The following is a 23,215-nucleotide window of genomic DNA, read 5'->3' as shown; positions in this document are numbered from 1 at the left end:
GCCGCGCCTCGCTGCGCTGCCTGCGCCCGGGCCGCCGCGTGCCGCCGCGTCTGCAGTTGGAGCCGGCGGCCGGCGGGCGGTGCCGCGAGCCCGGGCGCTTGTTCGTGAAGGGTAAGAGGCGGGTCTGTGGGAAGCCGGGGACCGGAGAGCGGGAGGCCGCCCGCGCCGCTCCCGGCCAGGTAGGAAAGGGAAGGAGCGGAGCCCCCTGCAGCCCCGGCGCGCCCGGCGGCTGCTTTTCCGCCCCTTGCAAGGGGAAGGCCTTGAGAGCCGGTCCTCAATCCCCGCCGGGGCTCCGACGCGCGTTTTGCCAACAAAAACGCCGTAGCTCCCTTCTTGCCTTACAGGGTCTCTTGGTGGCGCGATGGATTGAGCCCCGGCCCTGGAGTCAGGAGGACCCGAGTTCAAATGCGGCCTCAGACACTTAATAATGACCTAGCTGTGTGGCCTCGGGCAAGCCACTGAACCCCATTGCTTTGCAAAAAAAAAAAAAAAAAAACCCAAACTAAAATAAATAAATATAAGTAAATAAATGGGAGGCTCTGTAGGTGAGCCGGTGCGGGCGGGGGCGCCCCCGGCTCCGGGCCGCGCCATCTCCGCGGAGCGCACCCCCTCTCCAGGGAAGACTCGGCTGCTTGACCTTGTAGTTGAGCCGACGCCTGCGGTCCCCCCCCCCGCCCTCCTCCCGCCCCCAAAGAAAACAAAAGTCAGACGCAGAGGAGGAAAGGAATTTCCAGATCGCCCGCAGCTGCCCAAAGAAGTCAAACTGGCCGCGAGGCTTCTTAGGTGTCGGGGATGCAGGGACATCTGGGACAGTTTTTAAGCTTACTGCAGCGTGAAGGACGGGGAGAAAGGGCAGACGGGGACGGGGAAGGTACTTTTGTCAGGTTTGCTGTGGGAACAGAGAGCGAGGGAGGGCTTTCTGCAGAGAAGCAGAATCTGAGCCCAATGCTGAAGCAAGTGACAGCTACGATCTGGGCAGGGAAGGACTGTTCAGTCCAGGCATTAGCCAAGCATTGGGGAAAAGGCAAAATGAGCACCTGGGGTATCTGTTGGAAGGGAAGTAGCATGGGAGGGTTGGGGCCAAAATAGTAGAGGGTCTTGAATGTACAAAGCAGACTTTGAGAGCCCATCAAGATTGAGGCAAGCCTCAGAATATGACTTTAACTGATCATTTTTTGTTATGACATTGTCTAATTTTTAATCTGCTTTTTTTACAAATCAGTCCAAATTGTGAAATTTGGTCCAAATCTCATCATGCTATCTGTTATTTTTTGAAAATTTAAAGCCGGGTGAAAACCTGGTTATTTCTCACATGTCCAGAATGTGTGGTGAACACAGATTTAAGCCAGAATGAGCCATCTACATTGTTTTAGCAGTTTAGAATTAAAAAAAAAACTTTTACAAATTTCACCTCATTTGATTTTCACAACAGTTATTTGAGAGAAGTATTAAAAGTACATATGATATCATTGTGAATCAATGACAGGGCTAAATCATGGAAAAGAACTTGTGAACAGCAAGAATTTATTGTGTTTCCAGTGTACTACTACTGTACTATCTACTGAGTATAGAAACAATAAAATGAGAAAATCTCTGCCACCAGGGACCTTACACTTGACAAAAGTGATGCATTCACGTAAGTAAATACAGGATACATAGGATATATTGCAGTAAGTACATATTGATTTGGGGGAACACTAATAACTAGGAGAAAAAAGGAAAGACCTTTTAAAAATAGGTGATGCTTGAACTGAGCTCTGAAGGAAGTTCCATGAGGTGCAGGTGAGAGCATTCCAGCCATGGAGAAGTCTAAATGAGTTTAAGGAAATGAGAAAATTTAATGGTGAAATTCTGCTATGTGTAAATTTGATTGTAGCTCAAAATATAAATGGATTCCTAAAAAGAGCTTGATATACAGTTTGATAGTCGTTAATGATTATGGAAAGAAGCTGAGAAGGGGAAACATGACTTTGTATATTTGGCAGCCAGTTAAAGGTGATTCTGCTCTGTAATTTGTGATGATTTTTCTGGTAGGAAAGTGTATTCCATTTCTTAACATTGTATATGAGTACATTTTTCTGTTAGAACAGAATGGACAAACAGATTCAGCTCCCACTTGTAAAAGGCAAAGTTTGCCAGAGAAAAACAAGTCAAAGGGAAGAAAAGATGGGAGAAAATGACCAAAAAGCCATATGGTAGGGAGTGGTAGCGTGCTAGTAATTATTATATCAGGTTCAGTTTATTGGCAAGAGTATAAGCACATGGTTTCTCTTAATCCCAAGAATATCATAAGAGCATTCTAAGATGATAAGGGAAATAAAATTTAAAATATTTATAGTTTGTCTTTTTCCTTTCAGGATCCAGGTCTTTTTGGAAAGTTGTTCATTAAACAGCAATTTTTAACCACCAAGTAGAAGTTGCAAGAAGTATCTGCCAAGATTGAGGTATGGATAGCCTGATGTATAGATGACTGATTCTTTGTGGTGGTAATTTTTGAAGACCAATAATTAAAGTCATAGACTGTTTTAGCATTAATAAGTTTTCTTATTATTTAGGTCAGAATAAGCAATTTACATTATTTTAGCAGTTTAGAATTTAAAAATTTTGCAAATTTCTCCTTTGATTTTCACAACAATTATTTGAGAGAAGTATTAAAAGTACCTATATCATTGTGAATCACTGACGGGGCTAAATCATGAAAAGGGACTTGTGGAGAGAATAAGCAAGACAATTCTGCCATTTATCCACTGTGCCCTTTTGTAATTGATAATGAAAATTTGTAATTGTGAATGACAACATTAAATAACCCTAGTATATGTCACAAAAAAATTGTGACATTAAAGCTAAATATGAAATTTTTTGTGTGTTTTGAGATTTGGCATTTCTGTAATCTGGATTTTTCCCTTTACTTTTCCATTTCTTTATAATTGGATGACTTAAAAAATGGATCTCCTCCATTCATTCATTCATTCATTCATTCAAAAGACATTTTTTAAGTCCCTACTTTGTCTTCACTCTGTGGGAAAAAAATAAACAAAAAACAGAAGATGAAATTTATAAATTGTTTAGAGAGATGAGCTATATAGAGGAAACAATCAAAGTTAGTTGATTTGAATATTTGAATTAGAATATATTTCTAAAACTGTAAATAAGTTTGAATATTAGGTAATTGGACTTAAAAAATTGATATCTTTTGTTTTTATATTGTATTCACTTACAAATACTTCTCTATGCCCCAACTCAGCAAGATTCCTTTATAACAAAGATTTAAAAGGAAAAAAAGGGGAAAAAATAGTTCAGTAAAACCAATCAGCTTCTTCTACAACTGAAAAGTTATGCAGCATTCCATGCCCATAATTCTTCAGCTCTGCAGTGAAGGGAGGGAAGTGCATTTTGTCATTTCTTCTCTAGGGCCAATTTTGATCATTACACAGTTCAGTTCCAATTTATTGCTCTGTATTCAATACTAGGGAAGCTAGGTGGCTCAGAGAATGGAGTGCTGGGCTTTGAGTCAGGAAGACCTGAATTTATAGCTGATCTCAGATAATTAACTATGTGACCCTGGGTAAGTCACTTAATTGTTAGCTTCAATTTCCTCATATGTAAATTGATCTGGTGAAGGAATTTACTTATCAGTCATGTCTAATCAGTTAATGGAGTTAAATCCCCTAATACAGAATGAGTTAACACTCTAATATATTTTTCTTTAAAATTTTTGTGATAATTGTGAATTATTAGTATAGAAGTGAGAATTGAACTTGCAACAATGTGTGGGGTTGGAAAGAAGAAACCCAAGGGAATGGGAGAATATTTCTTTCTTTTCCCCCTTTTCCAACTTTAAAATTTGTTTTTTAAAAAATATATTTTTGTAATATTCTTTTTCTTTTTGAAACTTTTGACTTCCAAAGTCTTTCCTTCCCTTCCATTCCCTTCAATGCCCACTGAGAAGGAAAGCAATATATCAATTCTACATGTGTGATCAGGCAAAACATATTTCTATGCAAGCTATTTTTCAAAAAAAAGCAACAAAAATAAAGAAAATGAGAAATTTATCTTTCAATTTTCACTCAAGAGTTCTCTTGGGAGGTGGATAGCATATTTTTATGAGACCCTTAGAATCTTGGATCTTTGTGTTGCTCAGAGTAGATCACAGTTGATCATCATCACAACATAGCTTTTACTGTGCACAGTGATTCTCTAGTTATTCCCACTTCATTTTGCATCAGTTCATATAGGTCTTGCCATGTTTATTTGAAACCATCTCCACAGCATTTCTTCGCACAGTTGTATTCCATCATGGTCATATGCCCAACTTGTTCAACCAGTTGATGAACATTCCCCTGATATCGAGTTCTTTGCCACCACAAAAAGAGCTACTATAAATATTTTTGTACTTATATAAATCCTTTTCCTTTCTTTTGATCTCTTTTGAGATAAAGACCTATTAATGGTGTTTCTGGGTCAAAGTTATTCTCCAGAATGGTTGAATTAATTCACTGTTCCAATAAACAGTTCATTAGTATACCTATCTTACTTTCAACTACTCTAGTATTTGTCATTTGTGGTAGATGTGAAGTGATGCCTCTGAGTTGTTGTTTTTTTCTTTTCTTTTCTTTTTTTTAGGTTTTTTGCAAGGCAATGGGGTTAAGTGGCTTGCCCAAGGCCACACAGCTAAGTGTCTGAGGCTGGATTTGAACTTAGGTACTCCTGACTCTAGGGCCAGTGCTCTATTGACTGCACCACCTAGCTGCCCCCTCTGAGTTTTAATTTGCCTTTTACTAATCAATTTTAATTTAGAGCATTTTTTCATATAACTATAGATCATTTTGATTTCTTCTTCTGAAAATTGCCTGTTTCTCTCCTTTGACCATTTATCAATTGGGAAATGACTCTTACTTTTATAAATTTGACTCATATATACTCTCAGTATATTTGAGAAATGAGGACTTAATTAGAAAAACTTATAAAATTTTTTGATACTACTTCATTGTGTATGGTTTCTTTGATTATCCCTTTAATTAGGTCTATTTTTGCTTTTTGTCTGAGATCATAATTGCTTTCCCTCTTAAAAGTTAAGCTGAAGAAAATTAGATTCTGCCCCAGTCCTTCTGTTTCTAGTATTTCTTATAAACACTATACTTTTTGATTCTAGTTTCTGATACAATCTGCTGTCTGCTTCTACTTTATGGATGAGCTCATTCCATTCACATTCACAGTTATAACTACTAACTCTTTCCCCTTTCCTTCTTTTTCTTTCTTATTTTATTCAATCCCTTGTCAAAAGTTTTATTTTGCTTCTAACCACTGCCTTCCTTAATCTGCTCTACATTTTATTCATCATCCCTCCCCTTCCTCTTATTCCTTTGCCTTCCTTTTTCTCTTTTGGATAAGTTACATTTTTATAACCAACTTAATGTGTATATATACACTTTCCCACTTTGTACAAATTCTGATCAGAATTAGATTCAAGCATTGTCTCCCATTCCCCCTTCCCTCCACTATTTCCCATTCCAGTGTAAAAGTTGTTTCATGGTGCCTCTTTATGTGAGAAAATTTTTCTCATTACACTTTTCCTTTCCCTCTTCTCCCAGGGCATCTCTCTTGCTCAATTCTTTATTTATTTTTGAGATTATTCCAACATAATCAACTCATATCCATTCCCTCTGTCTTTTAACTGCCCTAATAATGATAAAATTCTTAGTAGTTATGTGTATATCTTTCTATATAGGAATATAAACAGTTTATTGAGACCTTATAATTACCTTTTGGTGTTTATGTTTTTATGTGTCTCGAGTCTTGGGTGTGAATTTCAAATTTTTGATTTCAATTTAGTCTTTTTATCAGGAATGCTTGAGAAATCCTTTAATTCATTTAATGTTCATGTTTTCCCTTGAAAGATCATACTCATTTTTGCTAGGTTGGTTATTCTTGGTTGTAATCCTAGTTCCTATGCCTTTGGAATATTGTATTTCAATCACTCTGCTCCCTTATTGTGGAAGCTGCTGAATCTTGTGTGATCTTTCCTGTGACTCTACCATATTTGAATTGTTTGTTATTTGAAGTATTTTCTCTTTAACCTGCCTACTCCCTTGTGATCAACCAGAAGTGCCCCTCAGTATCTTGTAACTGTGACTCAGAATTGCATATGGGTAGTAGTTTTATGATTTTGTGTTAGCTGCACCAGTGCCAGCAAAGGGGTTCCCTGTAATTTCTTTCTGACTAGTTATCTGACCTTTTTATTGTCTCTGCGTTGAGTGCTCTTGAAGCAGCTGCTATTATTGCTGCCACATGTGTGGATTCCAGACAGGCCTTCACTCCAGTGTTATAAATTTCTCCTGCTGACCTAAGTTTCTTAGGCTCTGCCTCCAAAATTTAATTTGAGATGTTACTTTAAAGTTATTTTGAGAGGTATATTAAGAGAGTTCAATAGGACTGCCTATGAAGTAGGAGAATATTTCAAGAAGAAAATGATCATCAGTATAAATTGTCATAGAAAGGTAGAGGGCTTGAAAAAGATCACTGAATTTAGCCAGAAGGGAAGCTCTAGTGACTTTAAAAGAATACTTTCAGTTAATTTTTTTAAAAGCTTAAAAACGGGCATTTATTTTAATCATTAATACCTGAAATGCGAAGACAGAAAAACATCAAGCAGTCTCCATCCTAATCTGAGAATTTCTTTCCTTTCACCTTTGAAGGTAAATCTATGACATGCTTTGTGAGAACTATTGTGAACTCTCTAAGATTATATGCTTGTTATATCACTAGAGTTTTATTGGACTGTGCTAGATATAGTAAGATTTTTTTTCCTATTTTCTTTAGCACCTAACATATTATGTTCCATACAATTACATTAATAAAGTTTTGAATAACTAGAACTAATGTCTCCTCAGAATAACAGATGTAAAATATCCTGCTTTCTGTTTTACAGGTCTATTGAAGTTTTTCACAGATAGCTTCTGCTCCATCTGACTGTGTGGAAAATGGCATCAAATCTGAACCAGGCTAATGAATTATTAGAATGGAATATGGCTTCTGGTCAGGTATATTTATTTTTAATATTTTATGAAGCTATTTTGTGTGTGCTAAGCTAGCTATACATGCTTTGATTATTTTGCAATTTATTTTAATTTAATTTTAATTTTTTAGTAAAATTCAAAATATTTTAAAAGGCAGATTAGTGGTTTATTTAAAAATAATAATGGATATTTATATTTTGAGTTTTGTAAAGCACAATATTATCTCATTTGTACCCAGACAGCTCTGGAAGATAAGTGTTATTATTTATTCCCATTTTACAACTGGGGAAACAGACATATGTTAAGTGACTTGCCTAATTAATAGAAAAAATTATGATTTTAAAGAGAAGTATTTAGGATAAACTTAATCATGCAGACTGTGGAATTACGAGAGATATTCTACTCTTGGCTGAGAAGAATAATCTTTGGAACATAACTGACTTTAAACTTCTATGTGTGTATTTTCTTATGCAGGTCAATCAAGATTTTATTTTGTCTACTTCATCTGATCACACAGAGTCTGGCATTCCATTGACATCCCCTACATCAATTGAATTATTAGACATACTTATGAAAGGAAGTCAGGTATTTTTCTTTAGATATTTTAGGAAACAAAGCTTTTTACTTTTTACTTTTAAAACATTTGTAGACTGGTTTGAAAAGTATTGATATTTTTTATACATTTGTTATGATAAAGGATACCCCTTCATTATTTATCTCTTTCTTAAATCTAGGCTACACCATTTTGGAATTATTGTTCTATAGCTTCCTTGTAATAAACTCTATTTTTTTGTTCTCATGAAACAATTCAACAAGTGCCTACTGTTTATAAGGTACTGTGCCAACCTTTGGGAATAAAATGACTAAAATAGTTCTTGCCCTGAAGGAGATTATATTCTTCTGTAGATATAGCATAATTAAAGCAAATAAATGTGTTTCCTCCATTTCAAAATCATTTATTTACTCAGGATGCCTACACTGATGAGTTAGGAGCTAGATGATAATCCAGCAAGATAATCAGAATATTTTTGTTTTAAAATTTATTTATTTATTAAGTAAAATATTTAATTAAAATGTATTTATTTTTCACATTTAAGAATTTTTTTTTCTGTTCAAAATGTCCTCAAGCAATATATCAATTATACATGTGTAATCTTTTTAAAAAGTTTTTATTTTATTTTTCCAATTACATGCAAGGGTAATTTATTGCATTCATACATTTGCAAGTTTATGAGTTCCACAATTTTTCTACCACTCTCCCCCTGCCCCATGGCAGTGTACAACCTGGTAAAGTTGTGCATTTAGCCTATAACAGATTACTTTCTGTCGGGGGGGGGGGGAAGAGGGAGGGAGGGAGAAAAATGTAAAACTCAAAATCTTGCAAAAAAAATCATGGATAAAAACTGTTCTTGGATGTAGTTGGAAAAACAAAACAAAATTTTAGAAAAAAAGTTGTATAGGTACAATCATATTTTACATATTTTCATGTTAGCCATATTGTGAAAGAGGAATTAGAATAAAGGGGGGAAAAAACCATGAGAAAGAAAGAAAAAGCATAAAGGAAGTTTTGAAAAGTGAACAAGTACACTTGCTCTGCATTCTGACTTTAGTTTTTCCTCTGGAAAGAACATAAAAGTTCTCTCACAATTGTCCTTGATCACTCAATTGCTAAGAGAAGCTGCATCCATCATAGCTGATTATCTCAGTATTGTTGTTAACGTGTGCAGTGTTCTCTTGGTTCTGCTCACTTCATTCAGCATCAGTTCATGCAAGTCTTTGCCTGCTTTTCTAAAGTACAGCTGCTCATGGTTTCTTACAGAACAGTAGTACTCCATAACTTGTTTAGTCATTTCCCAATTGATGGGCATCCCCTCAATTTCTAATTCTTTGTCACTACAAAAAGAGCTGCTATGAATATTTTTGTACATGTGTGATTTTTCTTGTTTTTTTTATGATCTCTTTGGAATACTGACCTAGTATTGGTATTGCTGGATCAAAGGGTGTATGTAGTTTTATTGCCCTTTGGGCATGGTTCCAAATTGTTCTCCAGAAAGGTTGGATCAGTTCATAACAGTACATTAATGCCCCATATCCACTCCAGCATGTGAAATCCTTTTTTTGTCATCTTAGCCAATCTGATAGGTGTGAAGTGGTACCTCAGAATTGTTTTAATTTGTTTTTCTCTAATCAATAATGATTTGGAGCATGTTTTCATATGACTATAAATAGCTTTCATTTCTTCATCTGAAAACTGCCTGTTTATATCTTTTGAATTGGAGAATGACTTTATACATGTGAAATCTTGCAAAACATTTCCATATTATGTTGCCAAAAAAAAAGCAAGAAAAATAATGAAAATGAAAGCATTAAATTTCATTTAGTACTCAGAGTTCCTCAGTTCTTTGGAGTTGAGTAGCATTTTTCATATGAGTTTTTTGGAATTGTCTTGGATTATTTTATTTGTAAGTCAAGAGTTTATCATTATTACAGTATTACTGGTACTGTAAACAAAGATCTTCTGGTTCTGTTCATTTTACTATGCATCAGTCATATATGTCTTCTCAGACTTTTCTAAAACTATCCCCCTCATCATTTCTTATAGCATAATAGTATGCTGTCACAATCACATGCCACAACTTAGTCATCCATTCCTCAGTTAAATGGGCATCCCCTCCATTTGTAGTTCTTTGTCATAACAAAAAGAGCTGTTGTAAATATGAGGTTAATTGGAATATTGATATATTTCTTAATAGAATTCAATATAGTTACTGCCTCATACTATATATGACTGTAGTTGATTTTTCAATTTTGCAAAACAATTAAGTGACTGCAAAACACCACTAATTGCAAAACTATTAGTGACTGAAAGAATTTCATTTGTAATCCTACCTTAAAATTATGCAAAGAATACAGGGTTTTAAAAAAAATGTTATTTATTTGTCCAACTACATGCAAAGAAAAGTTTCAGTATTCATTTTTCTGTAAGGTTTTGAGTTCCACATTTTTCTCCCTGCTTTTCTTTCCTCCCCATGACATTGAGTAATCGGATATAAGTGATGGGTGATGAGACAGTGAAGATGGTAAATGTGAAGACTTTCTAAGATTGTTTCAGTTAGTGGAAGAATAAAGAAGAGTAGACTGAGAAGCTGGCAAGATTGTTATGGTTTTTTTAAAGAAGGAGCATCTTTTCTTTTTTTACTTAAATTTCATTTTTTAATTACCAAACTATTTGATTTCCCACTAAATAAAAATATTTTTAACAAACTTACATGGTCATGCAAAACCCTTCTCTGGCCATCAAAAAATGAATGTCTTGTTCCATTACCTCTGTCAGAAAGTGGGTAGCATGCTAGAGATGGGTAGTATGCAATATCATCAGATACCTGCATTTTCCATTCATTCATTCATTCACATTAGAAGAGAATGAAGAGGAATAAAGGGACTGCTGAGGGATAAAAAGGGGCAGGTCATTTTTTCTCAGCAGATCGTGACTGAAGCACAAGAATTAGGGTAACAAGAGGCTTGAGTTTGTTAACCATAGGACTGCAGAAATACCAGTTGATTTGGACCCATATTTTGTTTGTTTGTTTGTTTTTTTAGGTTTTTGCAAGGCAAATGGGGTTAAGTGGCTTGCCCAAGGCCACACAGCTAGGTAATTATTAAGTGTCTGAGGCCGGATTTGAACCCAGGTACTCCTGATTCCAGGGCCGGTGCTTTATCCACTGCACCACCTAGCCGCCCCTGGACCCATATTTTATTGAATCTTCTGGTGACAGTATTAGAATGATGTTCAGTTTCTAAATATCAGGAGACTGAATCTGAACATTTTCAGTCAGGAATCTGGTCCAGTAAATTCCTAAGGATTCTAAGGTTGGACTGTGGGTTCACCTGTAGCCTCATCCCAAAATGTCAAGGGATTAGGCACCTTGTTGGACATCAAAAATAAGTATTACATAGAAAAAGAAGCCCTTAAATTTAATGAGTCAATAGTGGTCCTAAAATTTGGTTCTTGAATTAAAAGTCAGTGGTATCTCAGTGAGGCTATGTAGTGTCTATGGATTCAACTTCCAGGCCTATAGCATAAAGAAGGAACGATGGAAGGAGGGATAGAAAAAAAAATAAACATAGGAGAGTCATAGAAAACAGTAAGAAAAGAGAAAAGGAGATGGTAAATATAGAAATAACAAAAGGTCACTAATAAAAAGCATAAAACTTAGAGTTTGATGGGAACCTCATACTTAACTTCATACATAACTTACAGATGAAGATACTAATGCTTTTTTGTAGAATGTCATATACTGGTACCTGTGCTATAGGTTACCTGCCTTTTCTTGCTTTTGGGTTTCATTTTAATCTAGTGCTAACTTTGGGAATTCAACTGTTAAGTTTTGTGCTTTCTATACCTACAGTGCCTATTGAATTGAAAGGTATACACACACATTTACACATAAATATTTAAGGTGTTTCATAATTCCATTTTCATGTTAATTATTTTACCTTGACCCATAAAGAAAACAATGTAATTTTTATGACATTGAACAATATTTTAAAATGAAGATGAACTCTCATGGATTTGTATTTGTTTGTTTTGAAATAAAGTTAATTCACTCTTGAATTTAGCTTCAGTGTAAAGAATTATTAAAATCTTGACAATACTACTGAACTTTTGATCATTTTTAAAAGTTACTATTTAGCTTGTTTATTCTCTCCCTTCAAAACTTAGAACAAAAATTTTAATACTCTAAAAGCAAGAAGCATTTTTATAGTCTAATATAGTATATGGATTTTACTTTAGAACTTGTCAGTGATTTTTTTCTCTCTCTTTCTTTATGATTGTAGCAAGAAGCAGCAGAATGGGAAACCGTAAATGCATTATTATTGAAGAATGGCTTAAAACCAGTGTTTTTTCTCAAAAAGACATGTGGAAAAACTGTAGGCGGTAATCAAACCTTTTTGTTTCTTTTTGTTTCTGAAGTTTAGAAAAAGTCACTTTTACTTTTCCAAATTATAGATAGTAGATAAAAGCATATTAATAACATAACATAATATAACATAACATAACATAACATACATAATATATTACAAAATATGAGATATGGTATACAATAAGAAATCAAACATATATTACCTAAAACTTTAAGTAATAACATTATATATATTCCATACATTTCTATCTCTATTTTATTTTTTCTTCCAAAGTTAAAGTTCCTTACATTTTTGAGCCAATTTTTGGTATTGTATTTTAATTTTTCTGATTCCAGATCTAATCATTTTTGACAAACAGTCATCAGAGAGAATGAGACAGACTTTAAAAAGGTTGGTGGATGACAATGCAAGGAATCAGAATATGATCCATCAGCTCATTGAAGCAAATCAACAACTTAGGTAAGATTTATTGTTAAGGGAAAATTTTGCTTTGAATTGCTTTGAATTTTTATGATAATAAATACATATTTTTATAAGTTTATTTTTAAAAAATAAAAATACTATATTTTATCTTTTATGGCTTTTGACAGATCAGGCCTCTTCTACAGAATATTTGCTTGTTAAAGGAAACCTTTTCTACCATTTTAGCTTTTGATGTAAAGCAAAATGTTAAGAGTGACTTAGAAATTTAGAAAAGCAATTGAATCTAAAATTGAGAAAACTCACTTTATGTCTTTGTCATGGATTGATATTATAACCAAGAGAAGAAATTGTGTATTTATTCAATTAGAGATGAATTGCAGCAAGAACAATCCCGAACTTCACAGGAAGAAAAACGGGCTAATGACTTGGAACAAATTGTGGATAGTGTGAAATCCAAAATCATTGAACTTGAAGAAGAATCTGTAGTCATGGTTTCCCAGCAACAAAATCAAGTGAAAGAAATTCAAAAAGATCAAAAAACTGCACAGGTATGAGTGCTATGTGTATTTCTATACAATTTCAAATGGAAAGTGATCTATAAATATGTTCATGTATTTTGTTCTAGTTTATAGTAATGTCAATAATGATAAATATAGAATTAAACACTTAACATTGTGTTATTTAATTCAACAAGTATTTATTGAATACTTATCCTATGCTAGACTGGTCACTTTGTCAAACGAGCATTTTTAAAAGTGCTTACTGGGTACAAGTTGTTGTGCTTGGTTCTGGATATACGCAGAAAGGCAAGAAAATAGTTCCTGTCCTTTAGGAACTCACTTTCAGTTAGGAGAGGTAATGTGTAAATAAGCTGTGCACATGCCAGATATATCCAAAATAAATGGAGAGTAATCTTAGAAGGGAAGGCATTCCCTAGTCAATAGTTACCTATTCTGTTTCCAGTCCATAGGTATTATAGAAAGTGGTGCTATAAATATTTGATATAAATATAAGATCCTTTTTTTTTTTTTCTGTTGACGCCTTTGATAATCTAGCAATAGGATATTTGGGTCAAAAGACATAGTTGTTTAATAACTTCTTTAGTATAATTTCAAATTTCTTCCTAGACTAGTTGGTTCAATTCACAGCTTCATCAACAGTGCAATTTGAGTGCATAATCTTTCCATAATCCTGCCAGCATTAACTATTACATTATTTGTCATCTTTGTCAATTTGCTGGATATTCCTTCTAGTCCAAAGATGTCTTTGGCAAAGAAAACATAACAAAAGAATTGAACAGCTCTGAAGTGTCTTTCTGGTTAGTTATTGTCTCATTCACCCCAATCAGTGATTCTTTTTTCTCATTTCCCTATTAAAACTTAACAACAAAATTCTTTTTTTTGTCATTAGCCTCAGCTCTGAGGCTTTAGCACACTTGATGTTATCATTACTCTTATAGTGCTATTCACATGTTCTATTATCTGTCCTTCCTTCCATCTTTTGAATGTCTTTTAAATGCTCTGTCCATCCTTATTGGACATGTCAGAAATACAGACATTGGATGCTTCATGTACTGTATAATTTTCCCTTATGCCCACATGGAACTGATTTCATTCCTTGCCATTTAAACTGTTTGTGTATGATTACAGCTCTTCTCATTAACATCTTGGCATTGTCTTTAGAAGTAAACTCCCCAGGGCAGCTAGGTGGTGCAAAAGATATAACATTGGCCCTGGAGTCAGGAAAACTTGAGTTCAAATTCAGCCTCAGACACTTAATAATTCCCTAGCTGTGTGACCTTGGTCAAGTCACTTAATCCCATTGCCTTAAATAAAATTTTAAAAAAATTTTAAAAAGAAACTCCCAACAGTGTGATAGCTATGTTTATTTTCCTCTTGACTTACAGTTTCTTTTACTTACCCTATCTTATCAATACCCTTCTTAATTCTTTCTCTTCTTCAAATTTTTTTCTGTATTTTTCATATAAAAGCATTTTTTTTTTATTTAAGCCGTTCTCCCCCTCCTTTATTTGGACTTCTTTAACTTTTCCTTAAACTTTCTCAAATTCAATTTCTGACTTTCTTTACAGCTTCAAACCTCTTCTACTCAATTTTATAATTATTTTCTTTTTTATTGAATTCAGCTCTTCTAGTTATCTTCAGCCTCATAATCTTCTTTTTTCAAATCTTTATTTTACCAATTATATGTAAAGAACATTTTTTCATATGACTACAGATAGCTTTAATTTCTTCCTCCAAAAAATTCCTTTTCATATCCTTTGATCATTTATCATTTGGGGAATGATTTGTGTTCTCTTAAATTTGACTCAGTTCTCTACATATTTTAGAAATGAGTCCTTTATCAGAAATATTCTGCCATATAGTCTTTTAACCAATAATTCATTTATGGCAATCCCATATGACCTAGGACAAGTCAGTTAAATACTCTGGGCCTCAGTTTCCTCAACTTTATATACTGAATGACCTCTGAGAGGATCCCTCTGGTTCAGGGTCTTGAACCCTAAGTAGTTTTCCAGTCTTTGTTGAAAACCTCTAAATATTTTGAGTTTTAGTAGTATTCCTAGATATCTAGGTGGCAAGATCAGAGCCTGCTTCAGATTACTCACTAAGCTTATCCAGACCTTGAATAAGTCATTTAAACCCTCTTTGTCTCAGCTTCCTCATTTTATAAAATGAAAATAATAGCTGTACCTCCCAGGATTGTTCTGAAGACCATCTGATATAATATTTATAAAATGTTTTGCAGTTATACAAATGCTACATATTATTATTATTAGATACCGTTCATACTCAGATTTCATTTACCTGGACTCTGCCAGCCTGCCATTCTTTTGATATTCTTGTAGCTTTCTTCCTATGAGTATTCAGTGAATCCTGTTTTTTCTGTTTCTTAAGGAAAAGGACTCCCATTATCTGGATCTCTATTCTTTGAAATAAAGTGATTATGAATAATAATGTGATACATTCCTAAAAACTAAGATTAAGCTAACTAGATTATTGTAGATATTATTGACAAACTTTCTCCGTTCCAACCTTGAGCCTGAGTAGCCTAGCTATATTACTCCCCAACACTCTTCTCTGGTTCTTTTCTCCTGTAAAATATATCCTTTGTTTTCTTGTTCTCATTTTAATCACTTTAATTGTATTTTAAACAAAAAAAAATCTTTTTGACAAGGATGTGTAATTAATTATTTTATGTTTTTGGAATTGAAGCTACTGAAAAGTAGGGATGATATTTAGATTAGCAATAGCAATATGTAGGAAGTTAGGTATTAATTGTGGACATGCTGTCTTTGGAAAATGCCAATCTGCAAATGCTTATGTTACATACATGACATAATTGGTGGCTTTGTTTTGTTTTACAGACAAAATACCATCAGTGTGAACAAAAATGGATAGAGCAACAAAAAACTCTTTCTTGTTTGCAGAAGGAAATTCACAAATTACAGAAAGAGGAAGAACTGCGAGTTGCTTCTCAGAGAAGGGTTTTTAACCGACTTTGCAAACAAGCAACACACTCTGTCGTGGATAAACAGTAAAGTTTTCTATTTAAATTAATACATAGTCATACTTACTATTATTTTTTAAAATCCACTTTAAATTTTGTTCTATCAGATGGTTATTAGATGAATTGGTTTGCCTGTTTATTTTGAGCAATCATGAAAAATTTTCTTTCTTTTTCAAGAATATCTAGGATTCAGGCCCAGGTCATTTGTAAATGAAAATTGGAATTAGAGTTTTTTGAAAGAGAGAGGTAAATGTAAAATATTCAGCTCATTTGGCTTTTAAAAGGAACAGGAAATATTTTATTCAGCAAAAGAAACAACAAAAAGTAATTTTTTTTTTACAAAAAAAGTTTTGTCTTACTACAAAAAGTAGTAGTAAGACAAAATAATATTGGGAGAAAAACAAAGAAAGCAGGGATTAAAACAAATGAAGGAATACCGAGAGTAAAGAAAGGGGCTCAGTGAGACAAAGAGAGAAAGAGAGGAAGAGGATTCACAGGTTCTGGGGAAAGATCAGCATTTCCTACTTGTGAGGTTCCTGTTCTAGCTAGATCCAACTTTTTATGGTCTGACTTTCTGGTTCTATCTTTCCTCCATGTTTGGAGAAGATCAGATATTTCCATTCTGATAGCCAGATGTTCAGTGAATCCTTCCAACCACAACTTCCCCCTTCTGCCCTTCTTTCTACCCTCTCCCAACCTGCTCTGGGTATGTTACATTTGTAAAAATAAGTGGTCTTGTAAGAACCTTTCCTTCTCCAAAATGAGGTAATGAGGCATTTAGCCAAAAATTTTTTAGACATTAAGGTGTGCCAAATGAAACTGAATTAAGGGTTAAATTTCCTCTTTGGTCAGAAGTTTTTCACCTCTAATGTAGAACAGTATACTTTCCAGCATTAGATGTAAATAAAAGTTTAAATTTGATAAATAGTAAAAAGAATAGTTTTCATCAGTCTCCATCTTGTACAGTGAACTTGCTCAGTATGTTTTTTGAATTCTAAATTTAACTTCTTTATTTCAAATAAACTTTATTTGATGCCTTTTACTTTTCATCATACTCATTTACAAATAAATGTTCCCCCACTCAGTCTCCATGATTTTGCTCTCTACCCCCATCTCTTTGAACTTTCCCTTAAAACAAAAAACAAAAAAAGGAAAAAAACCTGAATCCACCAAGGTTTTTGTACAAATGCTTTGTACAAATTATCTCCAGTGTTTCTACCAATACCAATGTTTCATTATCTGTTCTCTGGTACCAAGATTGATAAGGATAATTGTTAAGTTTCTTGTCATCAAGGTTTGAGACTTCTTTTTTTATTTTTTAAAGATTTTATTTATTTTGAGTTTTACAGTTTTTTCCCCTAATTTTACTTCCCTCCCCCCACCCCCCACAGAAAGCAATTTGTCAGTCTTTACATTGTTTCCATGTTATAAATTGATCCAAATTGAGTGTGATGAGAGAGAAATCATATCCTTAAGAAAGAAACATAAAGTATAAGAGATAACAAGATCAGACAATAAGGTATCGGGTTTTTTTTTTTCTAAATTAAAGGAAATAGTCGTTGGACTTTGTTCAAACTCCACAGTTCTTGCTCTGGATACAGATGGTATTCTCCATGGCAGACAGCCCCATATTGTCCCTGATTGTTGCACTGATGGAATGAGCGAGTCCATCAAGGTTGATCATTGCCCCCAAGGGTTTGAGACTTCTAAGAGATGTTGTCATTCCAGTGACTTTATATTCCTTGTGACATAACAAGACTACTCTTATTGATGAATTATGTATGGACATGATACTGTCAAACTTTTCTTAATGTTTCTAGAAAAGATTTGTTATTTCCATTTAAATGTTATAAAACTACAAGTTTTTAAATGTATTTTAAAATTGATAAGTGATAGTTTATTTGACAATTATTTAAACCTCTTACAATTTTAATTGGGAATGTTGTGCTAACATAAATCTCGTAAATTTTTTGAACAGTTGAGAAGAGCTTGTCTTATAAAAGATAAAAACAAGGCAAATGACTCTTTCCTGGGCCTCACTTCTGCAAATTTTTATGTCAAAAGTAACATGTTATTTCATATCTTCAACAGTAGAGAAGTTGAACTTAGAAATCACATTCATGAAATTAAAAATGATGGGGCATTATTTCTTTAAGATTTAGGTTAACATTATTCTAAATCTAAAAGAAGGCTTCTGGTGTTTTTAAATTTTATGTTGGTCCTTATATATAAACTGAAAACTGTTGTATAACATTACTCTGTCAATGAGGCATTAAATAGACTAAACTGTCAAACTCTTTTATTAAAAAAATTCTCAGTGAATTTGAAGTCATAGATCAAAATCATACTGTAATGCAATATTTGGGAAAACTTTGAATGTATTTTATTTTTTTTTCAGGTTGCTTATCCTGATTGATTATTATGAATCCAAAATTAGAAAAATTCATAAGGAACTAAGGTAGAATTAAATCCAATTTTAAGAAAAAAACAAAATGATTGATTAAATGTTCATGCTATCTTTTAAAATTTTGTTTTGGAAGTTGATCAGCAGATACCATAAATAAGATTCTTGAAGATACTCTTAGAGTGGTCTCATACTGTAATATTAAGTTTTCTGTATGTCAAGTTGGTAAATTGTTAGTGTGTTGCTAATAGAAAAACAGTCTTTTCTTGGATTTAAATTATAGCTGCATCCATTTCAATACATATATACAGATACACACACACACATACACACACACATATAATCTCTTTGTGTGTGTATTCAATGCTTATTGGATGAATAGCTCTAAACTGGCCATCTAACAAAATGCTTAATAAAGATATAGGTATCATAAAAAGATAAAACTCAAAAGTGAAAAATGAAAAATAAAGTTTGAAATTTGAAAAGAATTGTTATCTCTGATTAAGGGATGAACCCAAAGAATAGGTACTTTTGCCATTTTAAAGCAGCTAAAACATATCCAAGACAAAAACTAAAGGAATATTTCTAGTACATTGAATTTATCCCCTCTAGGAGGTTTATAGGAAGACATGGACAAAAATTGCACAGAAACAGAAGGTATGGAAGAATTGTAATCCCAGTCCCACTACAAAGTCAATGGTTTGCGCACCCACACTGATGATTATCATGGATCTGTCAAAGTATTAGAACAATTTAATAATGATATGTAGATTTTTAGGAGAAATAATAATTAGGGAGACCAATAGGAGCTATTGAAATATTCTTCTGAATGATAAAGGCTTGAACAGGTTGATGGCAGCTATGAGGATGGAAGTAATTAAAAGACATTTTGAAGGACTGTAATTGGTAATTGATTGAATATGGCAATTGAGGGATGGTGATGAATAAAAGATAACTGTCAGATTTTGAACTTTGTTTATTAAGAGAATAGTAGTATTAATAGAACTAGGGAAATCAAGATTTTGGGTGTTTTTTTTTTTGATCATTGATCCTTGGAGATATAGGACCTCTTTATCAGGTATCCAGTTTATAGATAGAGTAGCTTCCTCTGAATGCTACTGATAGATAAGTATAACAGTAGGTAATTTGTCCACCACGAGAGAAGGATGCTTTGGATGGGTCTAAGAGAACCATTTGAGAAAAAAAAAAACCCAAATAATAAACAATAGACTTTGTCAGCACAGGATTAGGCAGCTTTTTTGAAGTTCTGGGAAACTATTAACTTAGGGGAAAAAAAAGAATGCAAAATGATTATATTTGCCTGCTTTTTACCTCTTGAAATTAAAAGGTTTTATTATATGTGATAGACTCTTAGTATTTGTACTAGTATTTCCTTGACTTGTTAAGATTAAGTAAATTAAGGAATTAGAAAAAAATAAACAGTAATAGGAAACCTATTAGTTTAGAATATATTTATTCTGAGATGACATAGACACATCTTAACAGGAAATGTATTCAGTAGAATGCTTGTTATATTTTATGCAATCTACTTGACAGAAATAATATTCAAAAATACTGTTTTAGGAATAAAAATTATTCAAAGGAGCAGTCTGTATGAGGGGAGGCAGGACTTTGCTTTTAGTAGGACTGACATTTAAAGCAAGGAAAATTGGACAATTAACCTTGAGGCAGAATTTCTCTGATCTATACCTTTATTGTTACTCATGATGTTAGAAGTGATGATATTATTGTTGTACCTACTGAGCTTTCCATATGCCAGAGGAGAAAAAAGGCAAACTGTGGAGAATTGAACAGTAAGAACTTATTTCATATTGGAAGCAAAGGGACACAGGTGCTACTTAGAATCAAACTTCTACTCCAGGAGAACCTCTAAAGATTTTGCAAAGCTAAACAGAAGATTACATTTAGAGGACACAAATTTGAAGAAATTGTTCTCTTAACTACATTACAATTTACTATTTACCTTAGTTGATAAAATACAGCTGTAAAGATCTTGAAAGTTTGAAAACATATGAGAGGATTGTATCAGACATTTAAAGTTGATCATTTATTGTGTATTGGGCTTTAACTTTTTAATTTGAAGTGCTGTTGGTCTACCAGAAGTTTGGCTATTTATCTTGTTGAAATAAGGATATGGAAGGAAATAACAATGTAGCAATTCTCCATTAGAAAGCAAATGTACTCCCCAAAAGAAGCAACAGGAAAATGAAACATTTTATGAAAATTAATTTTGATTTATATTTAAGATGTTGAAATATTATTTCATTGATTTGATTTTTGTTAGCTAAATTATACTTTTTTACATAAAGAAATTTCATAAGACATATACCTTTTGTTTCATAGGCATTATAAGGAAGATACAGATACCAAAGAAGGAAAAGATGACCTTGTAGATCCAGATGGTACACCAAATTATAAAAACCTTCTCATGGTATGGAGACTCCATAACTAATGAAAATTTACTTTAAACATTGGGTAATAATTCACATATTTATTGTCTCCCTGTGATATGTGTTATTAGTCATTCCAGAATCAACTTAGAGACATTAAAGCCAAGAACGATAAACTTTCATGTGAAAATCAGAATCTTCGCAAAGATTTAGAAAGCAGGTGAGAAAACTGTAAATTATCAAATTTGGAATCTCTTGAATACCCACTCTTCTGCTACCCCAACCCTAGATCATGCTGATATATCCAAGGGAAACAAGGGATCAGATTTAGGTAATGGGAAATAATGACAAAGGCATCCACATTTAAGAAGATAGAATTCAAAAAGGACAAAGGGAAATTGGGTATATCTTTGTATTTGTATCTCCAGTGTCTAGAACAGAGCCTGGCAAAGTGTAGTCACTTAATAAATGTATATCAATTGATTGTGGGAAGTGTGGAGAATTAGATGAGATAAAAAAAATGGGTATTAGATAAATGATATTTGAATTATTCTATCAATTGTGACATGCTAGTAATATTTACATAGTATTACTTTTCATACTAGTTCTGAATCACCTCTCAGCATCAACATGACATCCTATCTTGAACAAATATCAATGAATTTTTTTAAATAAATGACTCATTAATTTTCAGTCTGGATTGCATTTAGAGAATGTTTTATTAGGCTTCATCCTTTTTTGTCTTGGTTTAGCAAAATTAAATACATTTAACAATTTATTTTCAATAGGCCCTCATCACATGATTTAAGACTTTATAAACATCAGGTGAAGAAACTGGAAAAAGCACTTAAGAAAAACATAAAGTAATTATATTTTCCTATTATTTTTTTTGCTTTGCTTTATTTTATTACTTAGTATTGTTTATCTGTTTAATACAGCAATATGATCTCATATTAGATGCCCCAGGTTAGAAATGAAATATGTAGATGGGTTGCAAATGACATTAAGTAGAGGTTATACTGGCCACAATTTTTTAAAAATTAGAAAAGATGTTATTAGGGGTGGTAATAATGGTTGTTAATGAGACCATATTCTCTTTTAAGGTATGCCTACTGGGATATGACATTCCCTCTCCCAGCTCTATATCTTTGCCTGGGATATTCTTCTGTAATACCTCCACCTCCTAGCATTTTTTAATTAAATTAATTAATTTAAATTAATCAGTTTAAATTCTACTAGTGCAGCTTTTCCCCACTTTTGATCTACCTCTCTGAGATTACCCTCCATCTATTCTGTACATATATTTTCTATGTGCATATTCACTTAGCTGCTGTCTCCCCAGCAAGATGGGAATTCCTGGAGATGAGGGACTTTGTTTTAATTTTGTGTCTCCAGTGCTTAACATAGTACCTGGAACATGGTAAATATTTATTGACTAATTGAGTGACTAAGCAAACTCTACAATCCCTCCAGTGTCTAACAGAAATTCTTGTCTCCATTAAACTTGTTCAGTTACTCTGGCTAAAACTGGTAGAGATTAAAGAAATACACTGAGATTTCAAATAACAGAAAATGCAATTTTGCTTGGCACTTTGAGTGTAGTAGCAAAAAACTGGCAATAAATGTGTGCCTGTCATTGAAAAAATTGAATGAATCATGGTCTATAAATGTAATGGAATATTAATGTGCTGCGTGAAATGATAAATTTTAGGAATTCAGAGAAATTCAGGTTGCATGTATGAATAGATACGAGTGAAGAAGGCAAAATTGGTAGAATTTATAATTGATTCCAGTATTAAAAATAAAAAATGTTAAAAGGAAACTGGAAAATTGTACAGACCAATCTTGACCCCAGAGAATAAACAGATGAGGAAACACATTTTCCTCCATTTATTAGAGTAAATGCAGAATGTTGCATATATTGTTAAATATTGTTATTATGTCTTTGGTTTCTAACAATTTTTTTTTTTGTTGTAATAGAGGGTTCATTGAGTGTATGCATGTGAGTGGGACATTTTGGGAAACAACTGATATAAAAATAAAAGACATCAATAAAACAATTTTTTTTTAAAGAAAAACTGCTCAGGACAATAAAAATAAAAGCATTATAACTTTTAACAGTTGCTTGACAGTGGAATGACATTACTCAAAATATTTCAGCAGATTAAGAAACATTTAAGTTGGATGAAAAGCTTTTGGAGATATAGTAGAGGTTATTTCCTGCTAGATGAAAGAGGGATTGAACTAAATGACATAACAAGTGTCCTTTCAGTGCTCAAAATTCTGTGATTCCAAATCAAGATTACTAACCTATCTGTAGATCATTTAAGACGTGGCTTTCCCAGGGAATTTGCATTTTATAAGGGAGTTACTTAAGGATAATAGGATCTAAAGGTGATATAAGTGATAAGATTCATATTTTAGGGGTAAAATTTTACTCTAAATCATACTAAGTGATGCAAGTCTAATCCGATTATTGTTTGATTTCCAAGAGACCTTGGTATTTT

General features: G+C 33.3%; 1 protein-coding gene across 6 annotated transcripts in view; it reads left to right on the top strand.

The window, feature by feature from the left end:
* The first annotated feature begins 71 nt into the window (after positions 1-71).
* The window catches only part of CEP70 (centrosomal protein 70), a 37,208-nt gene continuing 14,064 nt past the window's right edge, over positions 72-23,215 (top strand). Inside the window, exons 1-12 of one of the 6 annotated variants that reach the window (XM_074214871.1) lie at positions 72-179; positions 2,358-2,444; positions 6,929-7,040; positions 7,491-7,601; positions 11,856-11,955; positions 12,278-12,401; positions 12,733-12,913; positions 15,751-15,920; positions 18,292-18,351; positions 20,662-20,749; positions 20,840-20,928; positions 21,497-21,571. In XM_074214871.1, coding sequence (XP_074070972.1) covers positions 6,981-7,040; positions 7,491-7,601; positions 11,856-11,955; positions 12,278-12,401; positions 12,733-12,913; positions 15,751-15,920; positions 18,292-18,351; positions 20,662-20,749; positions 20,840-20,928; positions 21,497-21,571 — 1,058 coding nt within the window. In that variant the 5' untranslated portion in view covers positions 72-179; positions 2,358-2,444; positions 6,929-6,980. Of the gene's footprint in view, positions 180-684; positions 2,445-6,928; positions 7,041-7,490; positions 7,602-11,855; positions 11,956-12,277; positions 12,402-12,732; positions 12,914-15,750; positions 15,921-18,291; positions 18,352-20,661; positions 20,750-20,839; positions 20,929-21,496; positions 21,572-23,215 lie in introns of those variants that run through there. The other 5 variants (XM_074214870.1, XM_074214868.1, XM_074214872.1 and 2 more) reach the window with 5 other exon arrangements.

The sequence above is a fragment of the Macrotis lagotis genome, chromosome 1 (assembly GCF_037893015.1).
Source record: "Macrotis lagotis isolate mMagLag1 chromosome 1, bilby.v1.9.chrom.fasta, whole genome shotgun sequence".
NCBI lineage: Eukaryota > Metazoa > Chordata > Mammalia > Peramelemorphia > Peramelidae > Macrotis > Macrotis lagotis.
This window is presented reverse-complemented; position numbering and strand designations above follow the sequence as displayed.